At 37.7% G+C, this 25,651-nt stretch overlaps 1 protein-coding gene across 6 annotated transcripts in view; it reads right to left on the bottom strand.

Annotated features, from left to right (window-relative positions):
- The window catches only part of Dhc64C (dynein heavy chain, cytoplasmic), a 109,072-nt gene that overhangs the window by 26,443 nt on the left and 56,978 nt on the right, over window positions 1-25,651 (bottom strand). For 2 of the 6 annotated variants that reach the window (XM_025303579.1, XM_025303578.1), the window contains exon 5: window positions 2,141-2,176. The exons of the other annotated variants lie outside the window; for them this stretch is intronic. In XM_025303579.1, the coding sequence (XP_025159364.1) occupies window positions 2,141-2,176 (36 nt within the window). The remainder of the gene's footprint in view (window positions 1-2,140; window positions 2,177-25,651) is intronic. 6 annotated transcript variants of the gene reach the window in all.

Below are 25,651 nucleotides of genomic sequence, written 5' to 3'. Positions count from 1 at the left end.
TTAATTGAAACGACTAAATCACAGAAATTTCGGAGCAATATGCTTTCATTGATGAGTACGATGATAATGGCATTAACGGTGCAAATTTTGATTCTGCGAGCAGATATATATCCATCTGATTTAATCTCTACGCGGTAAACTTTTGATGATGCTAAAGCGTGGGATGCTGTAACTTTCAAACTTCACAACTCGAAAAGTATTTCATGAAAAATACTTTATTATATTATCTTGGAAAGCTCTTGAGATATTATAAAAATATGCAATAAAAAATGAGGGTTTCCATTCAAGAAATTTAAAGTGACCTTTATGTAATCTTCAAACAACTGTCCAAGGTCAAACTAATGACATGATCTTATGTTTCTCTCGAGGTCATAAAAGTTTTGTAAAAAACATTTTTTTCTCTAAAATACTTCGTTTTCAACCTATAAATTTGTAACATTTTAACTGAATCACACTGTTTGTGTGCATTTAAATTTTCTTTTTTATTCGGATATTACAGACTTCCGCATATCCGTACAAGCCTACATATATTTCAAAATAATTGACAACATTCGTTAGTACGTAAATCAGTAAAATAAACTTATATGATCTTGCATTATGATCTTCTACAATAGCTAAGCAGGCAGACAATGTATATTTGCGTATGTATGTATGACATACAGATATATATATTAGGTCAATCGGAAAGTTCCGTCCGTTTTCTTGCAAAACGTATGGCTTTATTTAAGAAACAAAGTGAAAAAATACATCAATCAAAATATTGTCCATCGTTAGCAATGACTTTTTCCCATCTTTCGGTCAGCAAGCGAATTTCGCGGCGAAAGAATGACTCATCTTTGGAGGCTATCCAGTCGGAGACCCATTTTTCGATGTTTTCATAAGAATTGAAACATTCCTCAGCAAGAGCGTATGCCATCGACCGAAACAAATGGTAGTCGGAAGGGGCACAGTCTGGTGAATAAGCCGCATGGGGTAACACTTCCCAGCGAAGTGCTTCTAACGTTTCCTTGACAGATTTTATGACATGAGGCCGAGCGTTGTCATGAAGCAAAATCACTTTATGCAGTCTCGTTTCATATTCTTATCGTTTTTCGTGCAATGCTCGGCTCAAACGGATCATTTGTTCTCTGTAGAAATTTCTTGTGACTGTTTGACCACTTTTCAACAGCTCATGGTACAGCATACCTTTCTGATCCCACCAAATACAGAGCAGTGCTTTCTTTCCGTGGATATTCTGCTTTGGCGTCGATGTTGAGGGTTGGCCGGGATCGCAAATAGTTTTTCGATGTTTGGGATTGTCAAAATAAATCCATTTTTCATCCCCAGTGATGATACGATGTGAAAACCCCTTTCTTTGTTGCCTAGTGAGCAGAATTTCGCAGGTGGTTTTTCGCCTTTCAATGTCTCTTGGCTTCAGTTCATATGGGACCTATTTTCCTTCCTTGTAAACCTTTCCTAAGGCTTTTAAACGACCGGAAATGACAGATTGAGCACCATTTAATGCTTCTGCAAGTTGCTTTTACGTTTGACATGGGTCTTCGTCCACCAATGCCTGCAATTCTTCATCTTCGAATACTCTTGGCCGTCCAGAACGCTCTTTGTTCTCTACATCAAAATCATCAATTTTAAAGCGTCGAAACCAATCTCTGCATGTTTTATCGGAAGGAGCATTATCACCATAAACTTCTACAAGCATTCGATGAGCTTCAGCTGCAATTTTCTTCCAATTGAAGCAAAAGATTAACACTTCGCGCAAATGACGCTTATTTGGCTCAAATTTCGACATTTTCGATGCAGTGAAAAACAATGTTATTGATACAAACGTATACTTTTATGTACTGAATGTTATTGACAGACGTCAAAATAAACTATTAAGCTTCGTTTAGACATTACAGGTTAACGACAGTTCTAGCTATAGCTACTTGTCGCTAAACGGACGGAACTTTCCGATTTACCTAATACATATATACATACATACATATATACATACATGCATGCATATACACACACGCGTGCGTGCATGCTGCACGTACGCATGCACGCGCGTGTCCGTGCGTGCGTGTGTATGTGCATATGTATATATATATATATGTATATACAGACAAGATGCATAATTCCTGGAAGCATCAAGTATGACTACCTTTAGTACGGGACAATGGGGACTCCGATTGGTAAGCTAAAAATATTAGACATCCAAGAAATTAGAAATATCGATTATTTTAATATGTGCTCTCATACTTGGCACTATTATTCTAATGTAAATCTATTGTTTGTTTGGACTTTTAAAACTGTAAATTGCCTACGTTGATATAACGTTGATAATTCGTGTAATGAGGAAACATCCAGGAAATAAAAAAGAGTTTGATTATTTATTAAGGAGGGACAGTATCCTTAAAGTCTCTAAAAAAAGAACTTTGTTTTTAACATAATCACATAATAACTATCTTCCCTGCTTTTTAGATTTTCACATTGTAAAATTCAAAATATTTAATAACAGCCGGAATATGTAAAAAGCACACAGATACGGGCTACACCTAAGTTAGACCGATATGTACACGTTCCTTTAACTTTTTCGTTAACTTTTTATGCTGTTCTTGCAAACATCTGTTAGTATATAAAATGTAAAACATGTGACCGAACAATTTGACATAAAATATTTATGATTATAAATCTCATACTATATCAATATATAAATTTCGTTATATGGCGATGTATAAACATACTTAATTGTACAGAGTATACCAGAATAATTTTTACAGAACTCGTGGAGACATACAGCGAGTTAAGACAAACAAAAAAGTCCTATACTATTTTGCGATATTCACGATATTTATCAAGTTATTAATGAATAGAAATCTGAGGAGGGGGCGCGTACTGATATGGATGATTAGAGAAACGTTGCAGCCGCTCGAGCCACAACTCGGCCCAGTCGATCCAGCAACTGTGCCGCAACTTGCAGGTACGCGGCGATGGGAAGGACAACGCGTCGCTATTGTGTTTTATCTTCCCGTACGCCGCCAACAGTTGTTAGATCGACTAGACCACGCTGTGACTCAAGAGGCTGCGACGCTTCTCCAATCATCCATCTCGGCGCGCGCGTTCACTCGTCAGATTTCTTTAATTAATAACTCAATAATTATCGTGAATATTGCAAAACGATATGGGATTTTTATGTTTGTCTTAATTAATTCGGTCTATGTCTCCACGAGCTCTGTAAAAATTGTTCTGGGACACCCTGTGTTTAGTAACTCATGTAGCCATAACCAATAGAGGCGTAGAACTGATTAAAACATGAAAGTCTTATACCATTTTACAATATTCGCAATCGAGTTATTCAATTATAATTGCATAATTAATTATAGGAATCTGACAAGTGAACATCCGTCGAGATGAATGGAAGAGCATTACAGCCATTCAGGTTACAGCTAAAGTTGCCAAATGCGAAATGACTATTTCCGAAACATTTTTTAGGCGATGGTTGAAAAATAGGTTGTTAGAGAATTTTAGTTAAATTTGAAAGATATAGTGCTGGACAAAATAAATCATACGCCTTTCAATAAATTGAATTTGTTAATGTGACTATTTTTTTAAGAAGCAAATAAATTATTAGGTACAGGAAAATGAAAGTATTTCACAAGATATTTAAATAAAGAAAATATGAAATAGTAAAAATTGTTCTCAATTCTTTTGTAAAACGTTTATTATTCAATATTGTTACATTTTGCCCTGGACAAAATAAATCATATAAATCACTTTTAGAAATAATAGTTAACAAACAAAGTTAATTCTAATGGTGTTTAATACTTGGTGTGACTGCCTTTAGATTTTAGTACTGCTTCCAAGCAGCAGGGCATACTCTAGACTAATTTTTTCAAGTATGCAGGATCAATTTCTTCCCAGGCTTTCTGGAATGCTGCATTGTACGATGTTTTGTCAGTTATGTATGTATTTCTTTATTGTTTTCCCTCCGGGATTACAATTCATTTCTTATTCGCTTCCCCTTCTATCGCCGTTTTACACTTCACACCCGCGCCTCTCTCCCTCCAGCCTCGCCACACACACACCCTCTCTCCTATCTATTTAACTTAACTATCACTTACATACTACTTAATTCTAACTTATAACTTATTTCTAACTTACATCTATCTTATTTACTACTTATCTCTACTTAAATCTACTTATAATCTATTTTGGACCTTCAGCTTCCGAATTTTCCTCTCTCTCTTCCTCTCTCTTTCTCTCTCCCTCCCATCCCTCCCCCGTCGGTATCTCCCCCCTTCTATCCTCTTCATTCACTCCTCCCCTCTCTTCCCTCTCCCAACATCTTCTCCACTATTTCTGCCCAACCTACTTCTTCCTCTCCTTCCCACCTCATACATTCCTCCCATATGTACTCCCATGTCTCTTCTTCCTTCTCGCACACCCTACATTTCCTTTTCTCTTTCTTCTCCCAATACTCTCTCTCTCTTATTTCATTTCCTATCCTGAATCTCCATATCCTCCTCCATCTCCCTTCTGCCCATCCCTTCTCTAAGTATTCCGGTATCCCTTCTCCTTTCACAAATTTGTACCACTTATTATATCTCGATTCCTTTATTCTTTTCCATCTCTCCTCCCATTGCAGTTCTCTATCCTTTCTTTCCACCTCTTCATATTCCATTGTCCCCCATATTTCTTCCCTTATCTCTCTCTCCCTCATGAACTCCCTTCTCTCCTGTTCCCACTTTCCTAATATTCTCTTCCGCTTCCACCTCTCCTTCATTTCTTGCCAACATTTTCTTGTTACCTCTCCTCCCTCTCCCTCTTGCAACTTCCTCTCGAAATTCCATGCTCTCTTCCCTGCTCTCCCCCTCATCTTCTCTCTCCCCGTCTCCTCCCTTACCAAGTACCCTGGCGTTCTTCCCTCTGTCCCCATTGTCCATTTTATATACTTATCGTGTGTCCCTTCTAATTCTTTTCTTTCCTTCCACCCCCATACCTCCGCTCCATATCCCATCACCGTCCATATCAGCGTATCATACAACCATAGTCTTCTCTTCCAGTCTTTTCCCCACACCCTCTTCCCTATTCCCCATACCACTCTCATTGCCACCACCGCCTTTCTATTCCTTTCTTTTATATGCCCTTCTTGTCCTCCATTATTCTGTACTATCCCAGATATTTATACTCTTTTACTTCTTCCAATCTTTTTCCCTTCCATCTCCATTCTCTCTTCTTTTTCCTTCCCCCTTCCTTTCTGAACCTCATTATCTTTGTCTTTTCCGTATTCTAGTCCTAGTTCATTTCTAGTCCTTTCCTTTCTAGGTATCTCTCCAACCTTGCTATCATCGCCCTCATCTCTTCCTCTTTCTCTGCCATCAACATCACGTCGTCTGCATATGACAGCGTATGTATTTTTTCCTCTCCTATCTTAACCCCTCCCCATTTTCCCTTTTGTATCTCCTCCTCCAAGTCTGCTATTAATATGTTAAATAATATCGGACTTAATGGACATCCCTGTCTAACTCCCTTCGCTATCCAAAATTCTTCTCCTACCTCCTCCCCCACTCTCACCCTGCTCTCTGTTTCCCTTATTACTTCTTCTACCCTACTCACCAATCATCCCTCTCTCACTCCTCTTTCCCTCATTGCCTCTATCTATTAAGTCAAACGCCGCCTTTAAATCTACAAACATCGCTGTCAATTTCCCTTCTTTCTTTCCTAGTTGTCTATTGATCAGGTAGTTTAATACATATATATTATCGACTGATCCCATCCCCTTTCTGAAATCTGCTTAACTCCCTGACAGTAATCTTTTCTCTTCCACCTCCTCCCTCACTCTTTCTGCTAATATGCCGTATTAGCCGTATAGATCTTGTATAACTTGCATCAATGTTACCCCTCTATATTCCGTGACCTTCTCTCCTTTTCCTTTCTTCCTTATCGGTATTATTATTCCTTCCTTCCAATCCTCCGACCACTCCTCTCTTTCCCATACCCTTCTGCATACCTCCCATGCCCATTTCTCTATTTCCTCCCCTCCATATTTCCACACCTCATTTGGTATTCCATCCTTTCCCATCGCCTTTCCTTCCTTCAACTTCTTTATTACCTTTCTTATCTCTTCTCTCTCTATTTCCTCTTCCCTCTCATTTCCCCCCTCCTTGCTTCTCCTCTCACTACTCTTCTCTCTATTCCTCCTAATATTCTCATGAAGCACTCCTTCCATTCCCTCATTTCTATTTCCTTTATTCTCTTCCCTCTCCCTTCTCACTATCTCCCACACTTTCCCTTCTGTTTTTGCCTCCTTCGCTTCTTTTTTCCACCTTTCTCTCTCCTCCTCCCTTTTTCTCTCACATAACTTTTTATATTCCCTTCTCTTTTCCCTATACTCCTCACCTCCCCCTCCTCTTCTCCACTTCCTTAGTTCTCTTCTCACCTCTCCCTTCCTCTCCTTACATTCTCTATCCCACCACCCCTTCCTGTTCTCTTCTCCTCCTTCTTTTCCCTCCTCTCCCTTTTTTATCACCTTCCTTATCCTTTCTTCCACCATCCTTATCTCCTTCCCTACTCTTTTTCTTCCCCTTTGTATCTTTCCCATTTCCCTATCAAGTTTTTCTATTCCTTCCTTATCCCATCTCCCCCTTCCGTGCCTTTCCTTCCTTCTTCCTTCCTTCTTTCTCCTTTCCCGTTCTCCCTTTATTCATATCCCAACTGATTGATGGTCCGAATCCACCTCCTCCCCTATTTCTATCTTCTCTATCTCTTCTATTACCTCTTCATTTCCTAGAGCATAGTCAATTATCGACTCTCCCCTCCCCCCTGTATATGTGTATTCTCCCCCTTCATCCCCTTTCACTCCTCCGTTCAAGATGACCCATTTATTCTATAATGTGCACCAGTCTCCTTCCCTCCTTATTTACCTTTTTATCTTTTGAGCATCTCTCTTTTCCTCCTCTTCTCCAATCCTCCCTTTCTTTCCACCCCCTTCCTCTCCGGTCCTTGCATTAAAATCTCCCCCTATTATTGTCCTACTTTCCTCTTCCCTTTCTTCCATCCATTTCTTTATCCCCTCCATTTTACTTTCCATAATTCTGCCTGAAGATGTAGACATTGTTCCTCGATTTGCAGAGTAAGAAGATTCTCAAAAAGTATTCAATCTTTTCTTAGGATTTCGAAATCACTGCGTATCAAAACGCGTACCAAACTGATTTATTATAGAATCAATAACATTACATTGTTTAACGAAATTACAATTTGTACCGTATGTTTCAAAGAGAATCTGGCAAGAAGCAAAAAAGTGAAGAATATTATTTGGTAACTGATTTTTAAAGAATATTAGTTTCCTGCGAAAGGAATCGACATGACTAACTACCTGCGAAATAGTTTGGTTGGTCTTTTGCAGCTTTAAATTTAAAATATAATATTTAAATGGTTTGTCATGTCAATGACTAGAGCAAACTTGCAAAGTAAGTCTAAATCTTCGAAGAAAGAAATAAAAATTAAATTAAATTTTATTTCTCTTTGAAGAATACGGTACAAATTGTAATTTCGTTAAACAATGTAATGTTATTGATTCTTTAATAAATCAGTTTGATACGCGTTTCAATGATTTCGAAATGCTAAGAAAAGATTTAATACTCTTTGAGAAGCCTCTCACTGGGCAAATCGAGGAACAATGTCTACATCTTCAGGCAAAATTGTGCGATTTGCAATATGATATTTCGCTAAAAATACGGCAAAAAAAGGGTGTCGAATTCTTCAAAATTTTAGACGCATCGTGTTATCCACATCTTAGAAATTTCGATCTTCGAATCTTCTCTATGTTTGGGTCTACATATTTATGCGAATGTTCTTTTTCCAAAATGAAAATCATAAAAACAGACAAATGTTCTTTCATCTTTGAGCGATGCATCACTATCTTCGTTAATGCGTACTACCTCTTCCAAAATTTCTGTGGATATATCATCCCTAGTAAAATCGACATATAAACGAGGAAGAAAATCCAATTAATATTTCTATAAAAATTGACCATTTTGCGCTCTGTATTTATTCTTCCTCTTTCGTTTTTATATTTCTCACGATGTAGCACTTTCCTGCTAAGCCATATATTTCATCTTCATTAATTTTTAGTGCAGTAGGCCTACTGGGCAAACCATTAAAAAAAAAACGCATCAACAATAGTACCTCATAGTGGAAATCTATTAACAAAACTTTAATAATTATATTCTTAATTATTGTTATCACTATATTATTATTAAAGAGAATTTATTATATTAGAAATAAAAGCGTAATATTTCATCATTAATGAGAGTAAGAATTATTTTTTAAGGATAAATAAATATTTTATTTTTGGTTTGACAGAGGGTGCGATCCCATCTTATATCGTATATGAAATCGTTCCTGAGGCAAAGCGTCTCAGAGCGCGATCGGCGGCTCGGCCGTCGCGCTTCGAGAGGTAGTGGGGGAAGCGCAGGCGTTGCCTCTGAAATCGGCTCGCGCTACTCACTTAATTCCCAGCAGTGCTCTAGACCGCCGTTTTTGTACTTCTTGGCAAACTCGAATCGCTTCTTCTTATTTATTTTATCGATAAAGGGACGCTTTGATGCAAACACGTTTTTTAGTCCAGATTCCTTAAGCCTGCGACGCACAGTACGACTGTTGACAGTCAGGTTCATCGATTCCACAATGTTTCGTGATGACAGGTTGGGATTTTGTTTTCCCATGTGAACGATTCTGGTATCATTACGAAAAGTTGTAGCCCGTTTTCTACCTTTTCCGGAATAGTTTGCCACTATCTCATGTATTTCATATTTTTTCCAGATATGTTGAACTGTTCCAATAGAGATCGAGTATTTATTAGCAATTATCCTAAAAGATTTACCATTCTGTCAGTCGCGAATGACCAAATTTCGGATATCAAGAGAAATTTGCTTCTGTGTTGTTCTTGCTCGTTATAGTTATTATTGCTCGTTATAGTTACTATTGATTCACCGAACACGTAAATTCTAGTCGTATTAATACAAACAAACAGTAGAATGACGAACAATAGCAGAACGACGAAATTGACAGTTGCCTACGTTATATTATGTAAATATATGATTTATTTTGTCCAGGGCAAAATGTAACAATATTGAATAATAAATATTTTACAAAAAAATTGAGCACAAGTTTTACTATTTCATATTTTCTTTATTTAAATACTTTGAAATGCTTTCATTTTTCTATCTAATAATTTATTTGCTTCTTAAAAAAATAGTTACACTAACAAATTCAATTTATTGAAAGGTGTATGATTTATTTTGTCCAGCACTGTAAAGGAGTAAGACGGTTGTCGGGGAGGAAGTGCAGGCGCAGTTCCCCCGACTCCCCATACTCTGACCCGCCTGAAAGACATCCCGGTGGAGTTTTAGCCGGTAAGAGTCCGGCATAACCTCCCCCCCCAAGGGGCAAGGGTATCCATGAGGATTTCCTCACCGTAATCAAAATAAGAAAAAAAGAAGAGGGTAAGACGGCTAAAGGCCATCACACACAAATAAACGCAAGCAGTAAGATGTAAGCAGTAAAGAAACTGACTAATCACAATCAATTATTCTCGTATGTTTTAAAATGGCGTCCTTAAATTTCGATTGTGATTAGGCGATTTGCTTACTGCTTACGTCTTACTGCTTAAGTTCGTTTATGTGTAATGGCCTTAAGAGATGCCGCTGTGCATTCGCAATAAACAAATGCGTGAATTACGAGAGTAGTCCCAGAAGTACCCGACCTGACGTATAGATGGCAGTTGTTGTTTGAAAAGAATGACTATGGTAGAAAGTACCAACCTTATAAAGCTTAAGTTTGAAGTTTGACGATGCTACGTTGTTTAGTATTTGTTTGGCAGCCATCAATAGTGAACGCTCTCAGTGAATTTATAAACATGGAAAAAATTGGTCATTGTTATGTGATACAATATTTTCATTTGAAAGGCCTCAGTCCAACCAATATCAAAGCGGAGCTAGATTCTACTCTGGGGGAGTCTGCTCCTTCACAACAGTAAAATATTAGGTGGCAGAGTTTAAACGAGGCCGTACGAGCTGCCAAGACGAACATCGCAGTGGTCGACCAAATGAGGTGACCACGCTAGAAATGGTGAAGAAAATCCACAAAATGGTATTGGATGACCGTCGACTGAAAGTGCGCGAGTTAGACATGGTAGGCATTTCAAAAAGTGCTGTACATCACATATTGACTGAAAATTTGGACATGAGAAAGCTGTGCGTAAGATGGGTGCCGCGATTAGAACAAAAACAGCGTTGTGAGGATGTTTCAGTCGAATGTTTGGCGAAGTTTCGCAGCAATAAAACCGAGTTTTTGCGTCGATTCATAACCATGGATGAAACATGGGCTCATCACTTCACACCTGAGATGAAGGAACAGTCAAAATAATGGACTGAAAGGGGAGAATCGGCTCCAAAGAAGGCGAAGACAGTTCCATCTACAGACAAGGTCATGGCGTCAGGTTTTGGGATGCGCGTGGGATAATTTTCATTGATTATCTTCAGAAAGGAAAAACAATCAACGGCGAGTATTATGCGAACTTATTGCAGCGTTTAAGTGACGAAATCAAGAAAAAACGGCCACATTTGGCGAAAAAGAAAGTTTTGTTTCATCAGGATAATGCACCAGTTCACACACTTGTTATCGCGATGGCCAAAATCAATGAGTTAAAGTTCGAATTACTTCCTCACGCACCCTATTCGCCAGATTTAGTCCCTTCGGATTATTTTGTTTCCAAACTTGAAAAAATGGCTCGGTGGTAAAAGATTTGTCAACAATGAAGAGGTGGAGTCTGCGGTTGATGGCTATTTTGAAGAGCTCGACGATTCCCACTATAAACAGAGTATCGAAGCTATTGAACATCGCTGGGGAAAGTGTGTTGAGCTAAAAGGAGACTATGTAAAGAAATAAAGATATTTTTTCCCAAATTTTTTGTATTTTCTTTGTTAGGTCAGGTACTTTTGGGACTACCCTCGTAGGTACCAGCAGAGAGAAGTTTGGACATAAACTGTGCGATTGTATTTTTTACTACGCGAATGGCTTTGTTGACATCAATTTTCTTAGGTGGCAGCTCTCAGGTTTCTCTCTGGTACCAGTTAGAAACATGAATGTTTATGATGAATGTTATGATTATGATTTTGTTGAAATTCTGATTTTCTGGGACAAAAGACTTAAATTTCTGGACACGGGACAAGCTTAACCCTTTAACTGCCAATGACAAAGATCTTTGTCATTTTGGACTTTTCACAGACTGCCAGAAAAAGGCAAATCTTTCACAGAATATTTGAGAATATCAGCGCCCAGAAGTATTTTAGATAACAAAGAAATATGTTTTATATGTTTTCCGTGTATGCTAAGCACGATCCCGTTACTGGTTTTGTAAAATTGTTTCTAGAAAAAGATATCGTGGCTACAACAAAGTCATTTTTTCGATTTTTTAAAAATTTTGTCATGGTGTATTGAGCTATGTCAAAAACCACAAGTGTTTTGAATAATAAAATGAATAATAACGTATTTTTATATATTTTTGGGAACGCTGAACATGATCCTTTGTCATTTTTAACAAATTTTATTTCTGGCAACTGAATCAGTGATACGTATATGACGACTAATGACGTACATATATACAGGGTGTTTGATAGCTGATCATGCAGACGAAAGTTGGAGATAGATTGGGTGTAGCCGAGAAGAAAAGTCATGTACCATAATGTCAAATTGCCAATAATTATCGAGTTATTAATTAAAACATGTGAGCCAACGAGCGCGTAGAGAGCGGAGGACGACCGCAGTAAGCACATAGACATTTGATACAGGCGGAGTCAGCGTGTAATGGTAGGCGAGCGCGCGCGGCGAGAGGCAACGTAAACAACAAGAGGCGAACGCGCGCGAGGAGGAGCGAGTGAGCGCGAACGACAAGAGGCGAGCGAGCGCGACGAAGAGCGAGCGAGCGCGAACGATGAGGAGTGAGCGAGCTACAAGGAAAAAGCTATAAAGAAAAAGCTCGCTCCTCGTCGCGCGCGATCGCCTCTTGTCGCTTACGTTGCTCCTCGCCACGCGCGCTTGTCTACACCGCAACTCGCTGACCCCGCCTGTAACAAATGTCTACGTGCTTACTGCGGCCGCCCTCCGCTCTCTACGCGCTCGTTGGCTCACATGTTTTAATTAATAACTCGGTAACTATTGCCAATTTGACATTATGGTACATGACTTTTTTTCTCGGCTACACCCAATCTATCTTCAACTTTCGTCTGCATGATCAGCTATCAAACACCCTGTATAATACAAGGAGATCAATGTTCTTTGGAAAATAAAAATATTTATATTTTTCAGAATACTAAAGCTGCCATTTTGAAATTCGCTATTTGAATGAGAAATTCATAAACCCGAAAAGACTCCTGCATACCTTGACAATTTTATATTATTTTCACTACAAAATGTTTTCTATTTATCTGCTGTACTGAAGTCACTATTCTGAATTTCGGTGGCTTCATAGGAAATTCGTAATCAGCATCCCTAAAAACTTCCATATGTAAGGTTTCAGCTACTTTCAACTAGTGATTGTTGAAAAACATGCGAATTTTCTATTTTTTTTTGTTATATTGAAGCCGTCATGTTGGAGCCACCATTTTGAATTTTGATATTTTCATAGAAAATTCGCATTCAGCATTCCTAAAAACTCAGATACAAGGTTTCAACTATTTTCAATAACTTTTCATTTTTGGCAATCTGAACCATTTTTCTTAAAATGTGCTAGCAGTTAAGGGGTTAAGAATTCCAGAATATTCCCGGAAATTCTGGCCATCTGACAACCCTAGTTACAGCTGGACCCAGTTGATACAGCAACTGTTACCGGAGCCCGGCGAGACCTAGGAACGACGAAATAAAACTAGCGCCAAATAGTTACACATTGTCCTTTCCCTTGCCGCGCGTTGGTAACAGTTGCTAGACCGCGTTCTTGCTCCAATAACTGCAATGCTCCTATACAGGGTGATTCAAAACAACCTTCCATTATTAAAAGTATAAAATCCTGATAAAATTCTAAAACAACTTTTCCTCTTACAAAATTTTGGCAAAAGCTTAGATTTTTAATTATTAACAAAAATAGTAGACCTATTGCGGGTCGGGTACGGGAGATAGACAGGTGCGGCGCAACTCACCGTCAGACGTGGGCGCTAACGCGGAGTACCCGCAGCAATCAGCTGATCACACTACACATGTTATACACTAGCTACGTTCCAATATTCATTGTCAGCATAAAAATCTGTATTTTCTGTGACGTTAGGTGATTGTTATAACTGGCAAAAATTTTGGAAAACAGCCAGGATTGTACGCGCACACACATACAAGCACGTTCTCGATCTTTCCGAGTCTTTCTGTCTCTTTCTCACTCATTCACTCGTATTCATTGCACGACCAATGCGAAGCAGCGGTCGTGCGTGGTGAGGGATGGACCAATGGACATCCCGCGACGATCGTATAAATGCGTTGAAACAATCGATGCGTTAATCAATAATCCTGCGGTTATTGGAAGCGTTAACGTCAAGACGATATGGCAACATACACGAACGAAGAATATTATGACATGCTATTGACACTCCTGTCACGGCCAGGTCGCCGCTGCTGCTCGAAGATACGCCGAGCTGTACCCCAACAGAGCAAGACATCCGTCGCACCACGTTACAGATACAAAATACAGATTTTTATGCTCGCAATGAATATTGGAACGTAGCTAGTGTATAACATGTGTAGTGTGATCAACTGATTGCTGCGGGTACTCCGCGTTAGCGTCCACGTCTGACGGTGAGTTGCGCCGCACCTGTCTACCTCCCGTACCCGACCCGCAATAGGTCTACTATTTTTGTTAATAATTTAAAATCTAAGCTTTTGCCAAAATTTTGCAAGAGGAAAAGTTGTTTTAGAATTTTATCAGGATTTTATACTTTTAATAATGGAAGGTTGTTTTGAATCACCCTGTATACATAGTATGGATAGATCAAGCATGGATTCTTTTTCTCTGTAGAAGAACATGACATCTACGAATAGTGGAAGTGAGACAGAGTAGGAAGTGCACATGTATTATCTCTGTTTTCTCGCGTCTGCGCAAAGTGACTGTAATTCCAAAATCTGACCAGTTTATCGCAGAAAGGTTAAAAAGGACAGAAAGATAAGGAGGATAGAAAGTGTATAAAGTATAATAATATTGTACGAGAAAATATCCCGAAAGTGTGCTGCATGCGAACAGATGCAAAACAATGATGTGTTATGATTATACAAGGTGAGGAAAAAAGATAGAAACCATTAAAAATTTCGAAAGATATAAGTTTTACAGAAAAGTGTTTCAGACAAAAGTTATAAGGCTCAAAACGATATATTTACTGACCTTATTAGTTTGACCTTGACTGATGTTGCCAAGATCAGGTCAAGGTCAACTCATTTTTTTTAAACAAAAACCCCCATTTTTATTATATCATCTTTTCCTACCAATTAATTTGAACAACTTGTATCTGAAATATTTTTTTATTTATCTAATATGTTTTGAGATATTTAAAGTAAACTTGATGACTTTTTCAATACTTAACTTACGATATGTCGCTAACTATTTGTCTATATATATATATATATGGTATAAACTATATATATATGGTATATGTTAGATTTCTCAACTGGCGCTACTGTTCTAATATATCACTTCTTTTGTACAGTAGAATAGTGTTGTGGAGTTTTATTATAGTTATAGTTGTAAGTTTTACTTGTAAAAACTTATGTTATATACACATATATGCCTTAAAAAAATAATTTGAGTTTAAAATTTCTAAAAATAACACAATACGTGTTGCGCTTGTACTTGGCGCCTTTTTGTACCTTTTTGTTTAAAAAAGTAAGTTTTATATAAATTTTACTTGTAAAAATTGTATATACGTCACGTATATACACCATTAATATGTAAATGTCATTAATTTATACTTGTAAATTATCTTCACCTAATTCGCGTATTACCTGCACTACTTGCGTTATAATTTTTATAATGATATAATTTTTATTTTTAAAAGTTTATGTACATATATTATAAAACTTATGTTATGTACATAATATATATCTTAAAAAAAAAATAATTTGAATTTGAGATTTCTAAAAATATTAAGTTAAGTATACAATAATCATATATATATATATATATATATATATATATATATACAGGGTGCACGATTTATCTGAAGACATTGAAATATCTCGAGAACTATGCATTGGATAAAAAAAAGTGGTTAATGAAAGTTGTTAGTCTCGAAGGGAGACATCCAATGATATCTAACTCGACCTCCCACCCCACCCCCTGGGGGTGGGAGTTGGGGGCAACTTTGAAATTTTTAATGGAAACCCCCATTTTTTATTGCAGATACGGATTCTACGCCACAAAATACGTAAATTTTGTCTGAAACTTTTTTTTTAATTCGTGATAGATGGCGCTGTAATCGCAAAAAATTATATTTTTCGCAATTCTCCAGAAATGATCATTGGATTGAGAAATAAAAAATACCTGTTCAATATTTTTAAAGAACATAATAAAAGTTATTCCCCCCCATCCTCTCGGGGTAGGGTGGGTGATAACGTTCAAATCTCAATCAAATGGGGACCCACATTTTTCATTGCAGAATTAGATTGTACGTGAAATTTTTATTGAAACAATTTTTTCCATTCGTGATAGATAACATTGCACTGCCTTTTATAATAAGCCGTAGTTCGCCATACACCCACAGTGGCGCGTCGAGCAGTTCCCTCTTAGATTCGGGTTCCCATTTGAGATTTGAACGTTACCACCCACCCTACCCCGAGAGGATGGGGAGGGAATAACTTTTATTATGTTCTTTAAAAATATTGATAACAGATATTTTTTATTTCTCAATCCAATGATCATTTCTGGAGAATTGCGGAAAATATAATTTTTTGCGATTATAGCGCCATCTATCACGAATTAAAAAAAATGTTTCGGACAAAATTTACGTATTTTGTGGCGTAGAATCCGTATCTGCAATAAAAAATGGGAGTTTCCATTTAAGATTTCAAAGTTGCCCCCAACTCCCACCCCCAGGGGGTGGGGTGAGAGGTCGAGTTTGGTATCATTGGATGTCCCCCTTCGAGACTAACAACTTTCATTAACCACTTTTTTTTATCCAATGCATAGTTCTCAAGATATTTCAATGTCTTCAGATAAATCGTGCACCCTGTATATATGTTAGGTTTCTCAGTTGGCGCTACTGTTCTAATATATCATATATATTAACCCATTAATGTCGGCTGGGACAGAAATTTCGCGTTCGGCTGGGACAGAAATTTCGATTTCAATGTTATGAATTTTTATTAAAATGCTCGAAATCCAAAGTACATTACTAGGGGTTTTCGAGGCCGCTCTTTCCAAATCCGCTGCGAGAATTATAAAAAAATTAGTGTTTGTATTGATTTATAACGGTTTTGTTCCAAAAAATGCGATTTTTTCTCGTCAATTCTTTTTTTAAATCATGGATTTCAATTTGATAAAAATGTTAAATATTACGGAAATGTACTCCAATAGTGTTCTCGAGACTCGTACTTAAAATATATGTGGTTCTAAACTTTGTTGCAATTTAGTAATATCAATATGGCGACTTCAATATGCATGTATCACCATAGATATCGCCGGATCCTTGGGAACTCGGTCGAATAACTCGTTATGAATGCATTTTTATGAAAAATTGTCCTGTTGATCGAGTTCTTTCACGTGGTAATGACCCTACTACCACGTGATCTCAAAGGGTCCGATGTACTTTTTGGGCCTAACAGGGCCCAACGTTGAATTTTTGGTTCAAAACTTATATTTTTTATTACAGATTTGAAAAGTACAGAAAATTTTACGTCCATATATATATTAGGTCAATCGGAAAGTTCCGTCCGTTTTTTCGCAAAACGTATAGTTTTATTTAAGAAACAAAATGAAAAAGTACATCAATCAAAGTATTATCCATAGTTAGCGATGACTTTTACTCATCTTTCGGTCAGCAAGCGAATTCCGCGGCGAAAGAATGATTCACCTTTGGAGGCTATCCAGTCAAAGACCCATTTTTCGACATCTTCATAAGAATTGAAGCATTCCTCAGCAAGAGCGTATGCCATCGACCGAAACAAATGGTAGTCGAAAGGAGCACAGTCTAGTGAAAAAGCCGCATAGCGTAATACTTCCCAGCGAAGTGCTTCTAACGTTTCCTTGACAGATTTTGTAACATGAAGCCGAGCGTTGTCATGAAGCAAAATCACTTTATGCTGTCTCGTTTCATATTCTACTCGTTTTTTGTGCAATGCTCGGCTCAAACGGATCATTTGTTCTCTGTAGAGATCCCTTGTGACTGTTTGACCACTTTTCAACAGCGTGATACAGCACACCCTTCTGATCCTACTAAATACAGAGCATTGCCTTCTTTCCGTGGATATTCCGCTTTGGCGTCGATGTTGAGGGTTGGCCGAGATCGCAAATAGTTTTTCGACGTTTGGGATTGTCAAAATAAATCCATTTTTCATCCCCAGTAATGACACTGTTACGCTCCCGTATATACGTCTTGCTGAACGTGGAATGTGTCGGCGCTCATCTTAGCAACCGTTGTTATGGTTGTTGTTGTTGTTGACAGCAAGGGTAACTTTCTGTGGAAGCGATTGAGCGGTTCGGTCGAATTACGTTAAGAGTTTTCTCTGAATAATTGTTTTCATTCGCAAAACTTGTACAAAGCTTTGTTTATATTAAAGAGTTCTTATTATTTGTTCATGGGAGTGTTGCTTACTATTCACGCGGGTAATCATGAGTGAGAGGAAAACGACGCTTGGGCGTAACATTTTTGGGGCTCGTCCGGGATGAATTCCGGTGACGCGTCAACGGCGACTGTGTCAGGAGTACAATTAAGGAAGAGGCCTCGTGTAATGACGCCGGAGCAACCAAGTGAAGCAGAAATGTTGCGGGCCATACGTGAGGAGCTGAGCTCGTTACGCGAGGAAAGGCAGCAGCAGCAGACACGAGAGGCTGAATTCCAGTCTCTGCTTCTTCAGTAGGACGAAACGCTGAAGCGTTTAGAGGAGCGTTTGATCCAGCTAAGTTCTTCTAATAATATTTCTCCGAATGTAGTTAGTCATCCGGTAGGGGGTACGCAATTGGATCTCGGGTTTAAATTAAAAACTTTATGACGAAAACGTTCCTCTTCGTGAATTTATGGCGCAGTTTGATTTAATTGCGCATTCAAATAGTTGGAGCGATTCGGCCAAGACCGTGGCTCTTGTTTCGTGTCTTCGAGGAAAGGCACGCTCAATTCTTGACGGGAACATGGAAATCGGAGCGATTTCGTTTTCGGAGATTAAGGCGAAATTAGAATTACTTTTTGGTGAGGGACTCTCGGCTCAGTCATATTATTTACAGTTCACTAATCGAAAACAAAAATTCAATGAGGATTACACGTCTCTGGGAAATGAGATTGAACGGTTGGCACGTTTAGCATATGCGGAGTGTGATTTTGCGGTGCGTGATAAAATAGCATGCGCGTAATTCATTTCTGCCTTGTCGGACGGTTTTGTTAAACAAACGTTACAGTTAGAAGGAGTAAATTCATTAAGATCGGCCGTTGAGAGAAGTATAGCAATCAAAACTATCCAGAGAAATAATTTCGAAAGGGGGTACCGGAATAACTTTAAGAACGTCAATAATTTTTCAAGGGAAAATAAAAATTTCGATAGAGAAAAGAATAAGCAGAAAAAGGGTTTCGAAGGAATCTTTGGAGAACAGCAAGGGAATTTGTGGGATAATCGTGGTAAGCGACTTAGTGGGAAAGACTGCTGACAATGTGACACAAGTGGGCATTTTCGATCAGAGTGTCCTTCATTGGGTCATAAGGAGAAGGGAAACTTGGTTGGGTCGAGCTGAGCGGGGGGAGCTTGACTATTAGTAAACGTACTCCCGTCAAAAGACTGAATAAAAATAAATATAATTTTTCTTTTAGGAATGGTAGAGTTGTTGGGAATGAAAGTTCTTTTTGTTATAAGGGTTTAGTGGATGGAGAGGTGTGTAATTTAAGAATTGATACAGATTCCGATATTTCTTTACTTAGTGGAAAATTGGTAAAAATTTATAGACAGCGTTTTCCAGTTAGTAATTATTTTCTAAGATATCCGAGTGGGGAATAAGTAATGGTGCATTATAAAGTGCTTGTAAGGGTAGATATAGGTAGGCATAAAGTAGAATTTCCTTTCCTTGTAGCTGACATCTCTGACGATTGTATTTTAGGTATCGACTTTTTAAAGAAAATTTAATTAGAAAAAATTTTTGAAAAAGAATTTACAAAACAAGATTCAGCCGGAAAGGGAGAAGTTTATTTTGTTCTCTTTACTTATTCTCGTGTAATTTCGGAGAGTAAGGTTCCGGTTTCTCTGCAGGAGTTTTTTGAAAATAGTTCGGAGGGATTGGATGTTCCGCAGAAGGAGATCTTTGCCTCTTTCTTGGGTGATTTTCAAGACGTTTTTGCAGAAGACATTTCTGCTGGGAATTGTAAAATTTTTGAGCATTCTATCGATGTTTCTGGAGCTAGGCCAATTAACTCCTAGGCGAATTCCAATTCACATGCGTCAGGAGATAGAATCAATTATTGAGGATATAAAACGTCAGTGTATTATTGAAGAATCGCAAAGTTCTTGGGTTTCTCCTGCGGTCATGGTTAGGAAGAGGGATGGTTCGCTTAGGTTTTGTGTGGATTATAGAAAATTGAATGCGGTTACTATTAAAGACTATTATCCTTTACCAAGGATGGATGATATCCTTGATCAGCTTTCGAGTAATTCTTGGTTCAGTACCTTAGACCTTAAGAGTGGTTATTGGCAAATTGGGATTCGTCCTTCAGATAGGGAAGACTGCATTTTAGATTGGAAATGGTTTGTGGCAGTTTACAGTGATGCCATTCGGTCTTTGTAATGCACCGGCTACGTTTGAAAGATTAATGGAAAAGGTTCTTCGGGAGGTGCTTTATAAAATTGGTTTGGTTTATCTAGACGATGTTATTAATTTTGGCAAAACTTTTGAAGAAATGTTGAAAAACTTACGAGAGGTATTTATTTGTTTAAGAAAAGCTAATTTGAAAATTAATCCCAAAAAGTGTTCTTTCTTTAGTAAAAAAGTTAGGTATTTGGGTCACATTATTTCTGAGGAAGAGTTGACTACAGATCCTGAAAAGATTTCTGCGGTAAAAGACTGGCCGATCCCCAAAGCAAAAAGCAAGTTCGGAGTTTTTTGGGATTCTGTTCTTATTAGCGGAAATTTATTAAGGGATTTTCAACATTAGCAAAGCCTCTTTATAAATTGACTGAAAGTCAAGAAAAATTTATTTGGACAAAGTCAAGTCAGGAAGTTTTTGATGGTCTTAAGCAGGTTCTAATTTCTTCTCCGGTGCTTTCCCTTCTGAAGCGGGAGAGTTTACTTTGGATACAGATGCTTCTAATCACGGGATAGGAGTAGTTTTGTCACAAAATCAAGATGGGGTTGAAAGGGTATTGCATATTTATTAGTCAGGTTTTAAATAAATCGGAACGAAATTATTGTGTGACCCGTCGGGAGTTATTAGCAATAGTCAATTCTATAAAATCTTTCCATCATTATTTATACGGTAGGAATTTTTTGGTTAGGACTAATCATAACTCTTTACATTGGTTGACTTCTTTTAGGGAATTGGAAGGACAACTAGCTCGATGGTTAGAGAGATTGCAGCAGTATGATTTCCGGATAGTGTATCGAAAGGGAATATTGCATCAAAACGCAGATGGGTTATCTAGACGGCCATGTTCTCGAGATGGCTGCAATTATTGTGATAAGGTGGAAGCTAGAAAGGAATCCAGTGAGGAAGGCTTAATAGCTCGAATAGTTTTGCAGGAAGATGTTCTAGAGGAGTGGAACAATATGAAGATTCAGTGGTCTCTGCATTTTTGCGTGCTAAAGAAAAAGGAGAAATTCCATTTCGTGAGGACTTGGCCAGTCTTGAATCTTCGGCCAGAGTTTATTTTTCCTATTGGGATGCTCTTTTAGTAAAGGATGGGGTTCTTTATAAGAGGTAGGAATCTCCAAATACTAAACTCGTTATTGATCAGATTATAGTTCCTCGAAGTCGGGTGAAACAAAGAGCTTTTGAGAGCTGCTCACGACACGCCTACAGGAGGTCATTTCGGGATCAATAAAACTCTGGATAAAATTCGTAAACGTTTTTATTGGGCTTCGTGTAAGCAAGATGTGGAAAATTGGTGTCGGAGCTGTAATATTTGTAATGCAAGAAAGAGTCCCTCTGGGAAGGGTAAATCTCCGTTGCAAATTTACAATGTCGGTGCTCCATTTGAAAGAATTCAGATGGACATTTTAGGTCCTCTTCCATATTCGTCTTCAGGGAATCGTTTTCTCCTGGTAATAGTGGACTGTTTTACGAAATGGATCGAGGCTTTTCCGTTAAAAAATAGTAGGGCTAAAACGGTGGCGGAAATCTTTGTTTATGAAATAGTTTCTAGGCATGGCGTGTTATGCGAATTGCATACTGATCAGGGGAGAAATTTCGAATCGAAAGTTTTTCAGGAAATTATTCGTTTGTTGGGAATTAAGAAGACTAGAACAACTGCCTTACATCCCCAGTCCGATGGTCAGGTTGAACGCCAGCATCAGACAATTTTGAATTATCTGTCAAAATTTGTGGCAGAAAATCAAAGGGACTGGGATAAATGGATTCCTTTGTGCATATTAGCTTGTCGGTCGTCAAGGCATGAGGCTATTCCTGCGGAGTTGTATTTTGGTCGGGAACTTCGGCTTCCCATGGATTTATTGCGAGGAAATCCACCTGAGATTAGGGATAGTAACGCAAGGGAATGTTATACTTGGAAATTCAGAGAAAGGCTGGATGCGATCCATCGCAGTGCGAGAGAACACTTGAATCTAAAATCTTTGCGAGTAAAGGATCGCTATGATCAGAAAGCTAAGCGAATTAATTTCAAAATAGGACAAAAAGTTTGGTTATTTAATCCTCAAAGAAGGAAGAGAAGGGCCCCGAAATTACAGAATAATTGGGAGGGGCCATATGAGATTGTCAGGCAGCTTAGTGAGATAGTTTTTGGAATTCGCAAATCGGCTAGGCATAGGCAAAAGGTTGTTCATTCAGATAGAATAGCTCCATTTTTGGAAAGATGAACTCTTAATTCTATTTTTTTTGCCAGGATGAAGTCTTGGGTGCTTCTGAAGTTTTGGTGTGGTGTTGACATTCGAAGAGGAAAATGGAATTGGAAATTAAGCTGAAAATTTCCAGTTTCCTGGAATATGCTTGTTAGTCGTTCAATGGAAGAAGATCATCTCGCTCGCGGTTTTTTTGAGCCCCGTGGTTTTTCCGCGGGACTGAGGGCAAATGCCGAGACGGGGACAAAAAGAAATCCTTTAAGGATGTTAGGGACCACGGGGAAGTTATACTTCCCCCCTTTTTGTCCGAAGACTTCGTCAATATTGGAAGGACGAAAGAAGAGACTCGGACAGCGTTCAAGGAGGGTTAGCAGTTCTTAGGCTTTGAAGAAAACCGGAACAAGAAGACTGGCCCAAAAAGTCCTGGAGACTGATATCTCCTAGAGGACGGGGATAGAGATGATGTTTTGGAGGCGAAGAATCAAGATCCTCAGAATCCTTGATTGAGATCAGGAATTCATAGAGTCCGGTAACCTGTAGCAGCAGCTCAGGGTAGGACAAAAGTTATGAAGATGTCTGGAGTCAAGGAAGAGGATGACATTGCCTAAGAGAATTGTCGGGACGACAATTTAAAGAGACGGGGGGCAGTGTTACGCTCCCGTATATATGTCTTGCCGAACGTGGAATGTGTTGGCGCTCATCTTAGCAACCGTTGTTACGGTTGTAGTTGTTGACAGCAAGGATAACTTTCTGTGGAGCGATCGAGCGGTTCGGTCGAATTACGTTAAGAGTTTTCTCTGAATAATTGTTCTCGTTCGCACACCTTGTACAAAGCTTTGTTTATATTAAAGAGTTCTTGTTATTTGTTCACGGGAGTGTTGCTTACTATTTACGCGAGTGATTGTGAGTAAGAGGAAAACGACGCTTAGACGTAACAATACGATGTGAAAACCCCTATCTTTGTTGCCTAGCGAGTAAAATTGCGCAGATGGTTTCTCGCCTTTCAATGTCTCTTGACTTCAGTTCATATAGGACCCATTTTCCTTCCTTGTAAACCTTTCTTAAGGCTTTCAAACAATCGGAAATGACAGATTGAGCATAATTTAATGCTTCTGCAAGTTGCTCTTGCGTTTGACATGGGTCTTCGTCCACCAATGCCTGCAATTCTTCGTCTTCTTGTTCGTCCAGAACGCTCTTTGTCCTCTACATCAAAATCACCAATTTTAAAGCGTCGAAACCATTCTCTGCATGTTTTACCGGAAGGAACATTATTACTATAAACTTCTACAAACATTCGATGAGCTTCAGCTGCAGTTTCTTCCAATTGAAGCAAAAAATTAACATTTCGCGCAAATGACGCTTATTTGGCTTAAATTTCGATATTTTCGATGCAGTGAAAAACAATGTTATTGATGCAAACATATACTTTTATGTACTGAATGTTATTGACAGATGTCAAAACAAACTATTAAGCTTCATTTAGACATTACAGGTTAACGATAGTTCTAGCTATAGCTACTTGTCGCTAATTGGACGGAACTTTCCGATTTACCTAATATTTTTGGAATTACAAGTCTGGAGGACACGATTGGAGTACTTTTCAGTAATATTCAACATTTTTATTAAGATGAAATCCATGATTTAAAAAAAAATTGACGAGGAAAAATCGTATTTTTTGGAAAAAAACCGTTACAAATTAATACAAACACTCATTTTTTTATGATTCTCGCAGTGGATTCGGAAAGAGCGGTCTCGAAAACCCCTAGTAATGTACTTTGGATTAAAATTTTCGAGCATTTTTATAAAAATTCATAACATTGAAATCAACGCGAAATTTCTGTCCCAGCCGGCATTAATACGTTAATTTCTTTTATTTCATTTATTTTCAATATATTCACTCAAAAAATTTATAATACCATTAATTAATAAGTTATACAGTAATTTAATTTACGTAAGTAATTTGTATTAATATTTATATTATGCCTTTTAGAAACTGAGCAGGCGCAAGAAAACAGAGAAAGTGCACGTACACTTCCTGCTCTGTCTCACTCTCATTATTCATAGCCATCAGCCAAAAAACGGCTTCGTCTATTCATACTATGTTTATGATATTATTACTTTTCTAATCATCTATTTCGTCTAGCGTTCACTTGTCAATTTTATAATTAATAACTCGATAATTATTGCGAATATCGCAAAATTGTATAGAACCTTTATATTTGTTTTAATCAATTCTACGCCTCCATTAACTATGACTACATGAGTTACCAAACACTTTGTATATACGGTGTCGCAGTACAATTATGCTATGTTATGTTCATGGTTCTGCTTGCGACAAAGATGTAGAACAGTTTGAGATGAACAATTGAGATGAAGAATTCCATACCATTTTACGATATTTATAATAATTATCAAATTATTAATTATAGAATCCGGATGAATGAGCGTGCACGCCGAAGCAAAAGGGAGAGCGTTTAAGCTGTTCGAATTATAATGCATCCTAGTTATATTAGCAAAAGTTGCCGACGCATTATAAAGGAAAGAACAATGCGCTGCTGCTCATGTGCTTACATCAGCATTTCTATGTCTCGCTGTGTTACGCCCAGATTCGCATTAATGGTCGCTACATGTTCGCAATAACAATTACAAGATCACTTTATAAAATAATAAAAATAGCTCATATTAAAACTATAAAAAGTTCTATGATAAAAATATTTGAAAGAGAGAAACCAACGGGATCTATAAAAAATCTCATTGTTTTTTATTCTATCTCATTGTTTTATTATCTATCATTTCACTGCAGCGAATCCGAAAGAAATAATATCGTCTTCTTATATATGAAATAATATCGTTTTTTATTATATTGTTTCCTGTGAGGAGAATATTTAATGGAATATGATAAAATTCTTATGGAGATTTGTGTCCTATCGTCTTGTTCAAATTTACACGGAGAAAAGTATTTGGTTGAATGAACTAATTTTCTAGTGAAATATGAATGATTCAGAAATTTTGATTGAAAATATCAGAATCCAAATTAAGTTGACCGGAAATCTTGATAATTTAGACTGAGTATTGATAATTTCAACCGGAATTTCTGTATTGTTTATATCTCATTAGAAAATTATTTTTTTGAATTAAACGTTTTTTCCGTATAGCGTAAATAAAGTCCATGTATCGTGTAAAGTACGAGTACGTATTGAAAATCTATTCGGTGATCTAAATCTAATCAGTGATGTACGAGCTCTACTAACGATAAAGGAAACTTAAAGTTCTCTATCATATAATTATGGAAGGTAACCCATTATTGTCAATCATATACCAATAATATTTATCATAAAATTGATTCCTAGATATAATTGTGATAGGAAGTACATCGTGATTTATCGTGAAATCGTTAAGGAGTGGATGTTTGTTTATCGCATAATTATAATGAAC

This window comes from Harpegnathos saltator, unplaced genomic scaffold, assembly GCF_003227715.2.
Source record: "Harpegnathos saltator strain DR-91 unplaced genomic scaffold, Hsal_v8.6 scaffold557, whole genome shotgun sequence".
In the NCBI taxonomy this organism is placed as follows: Eukaryota; Metazoa; Arthropoda; class Insecta; order Hymenoptera; family Formicidae; genus Harpegnathos; species Harpegnathos saltator.
The sequence above is the reverse complement of the archived record's forward strand: the minus strand, read 5'-3'. Positions and strand labels throughout refer to the sequence as shown.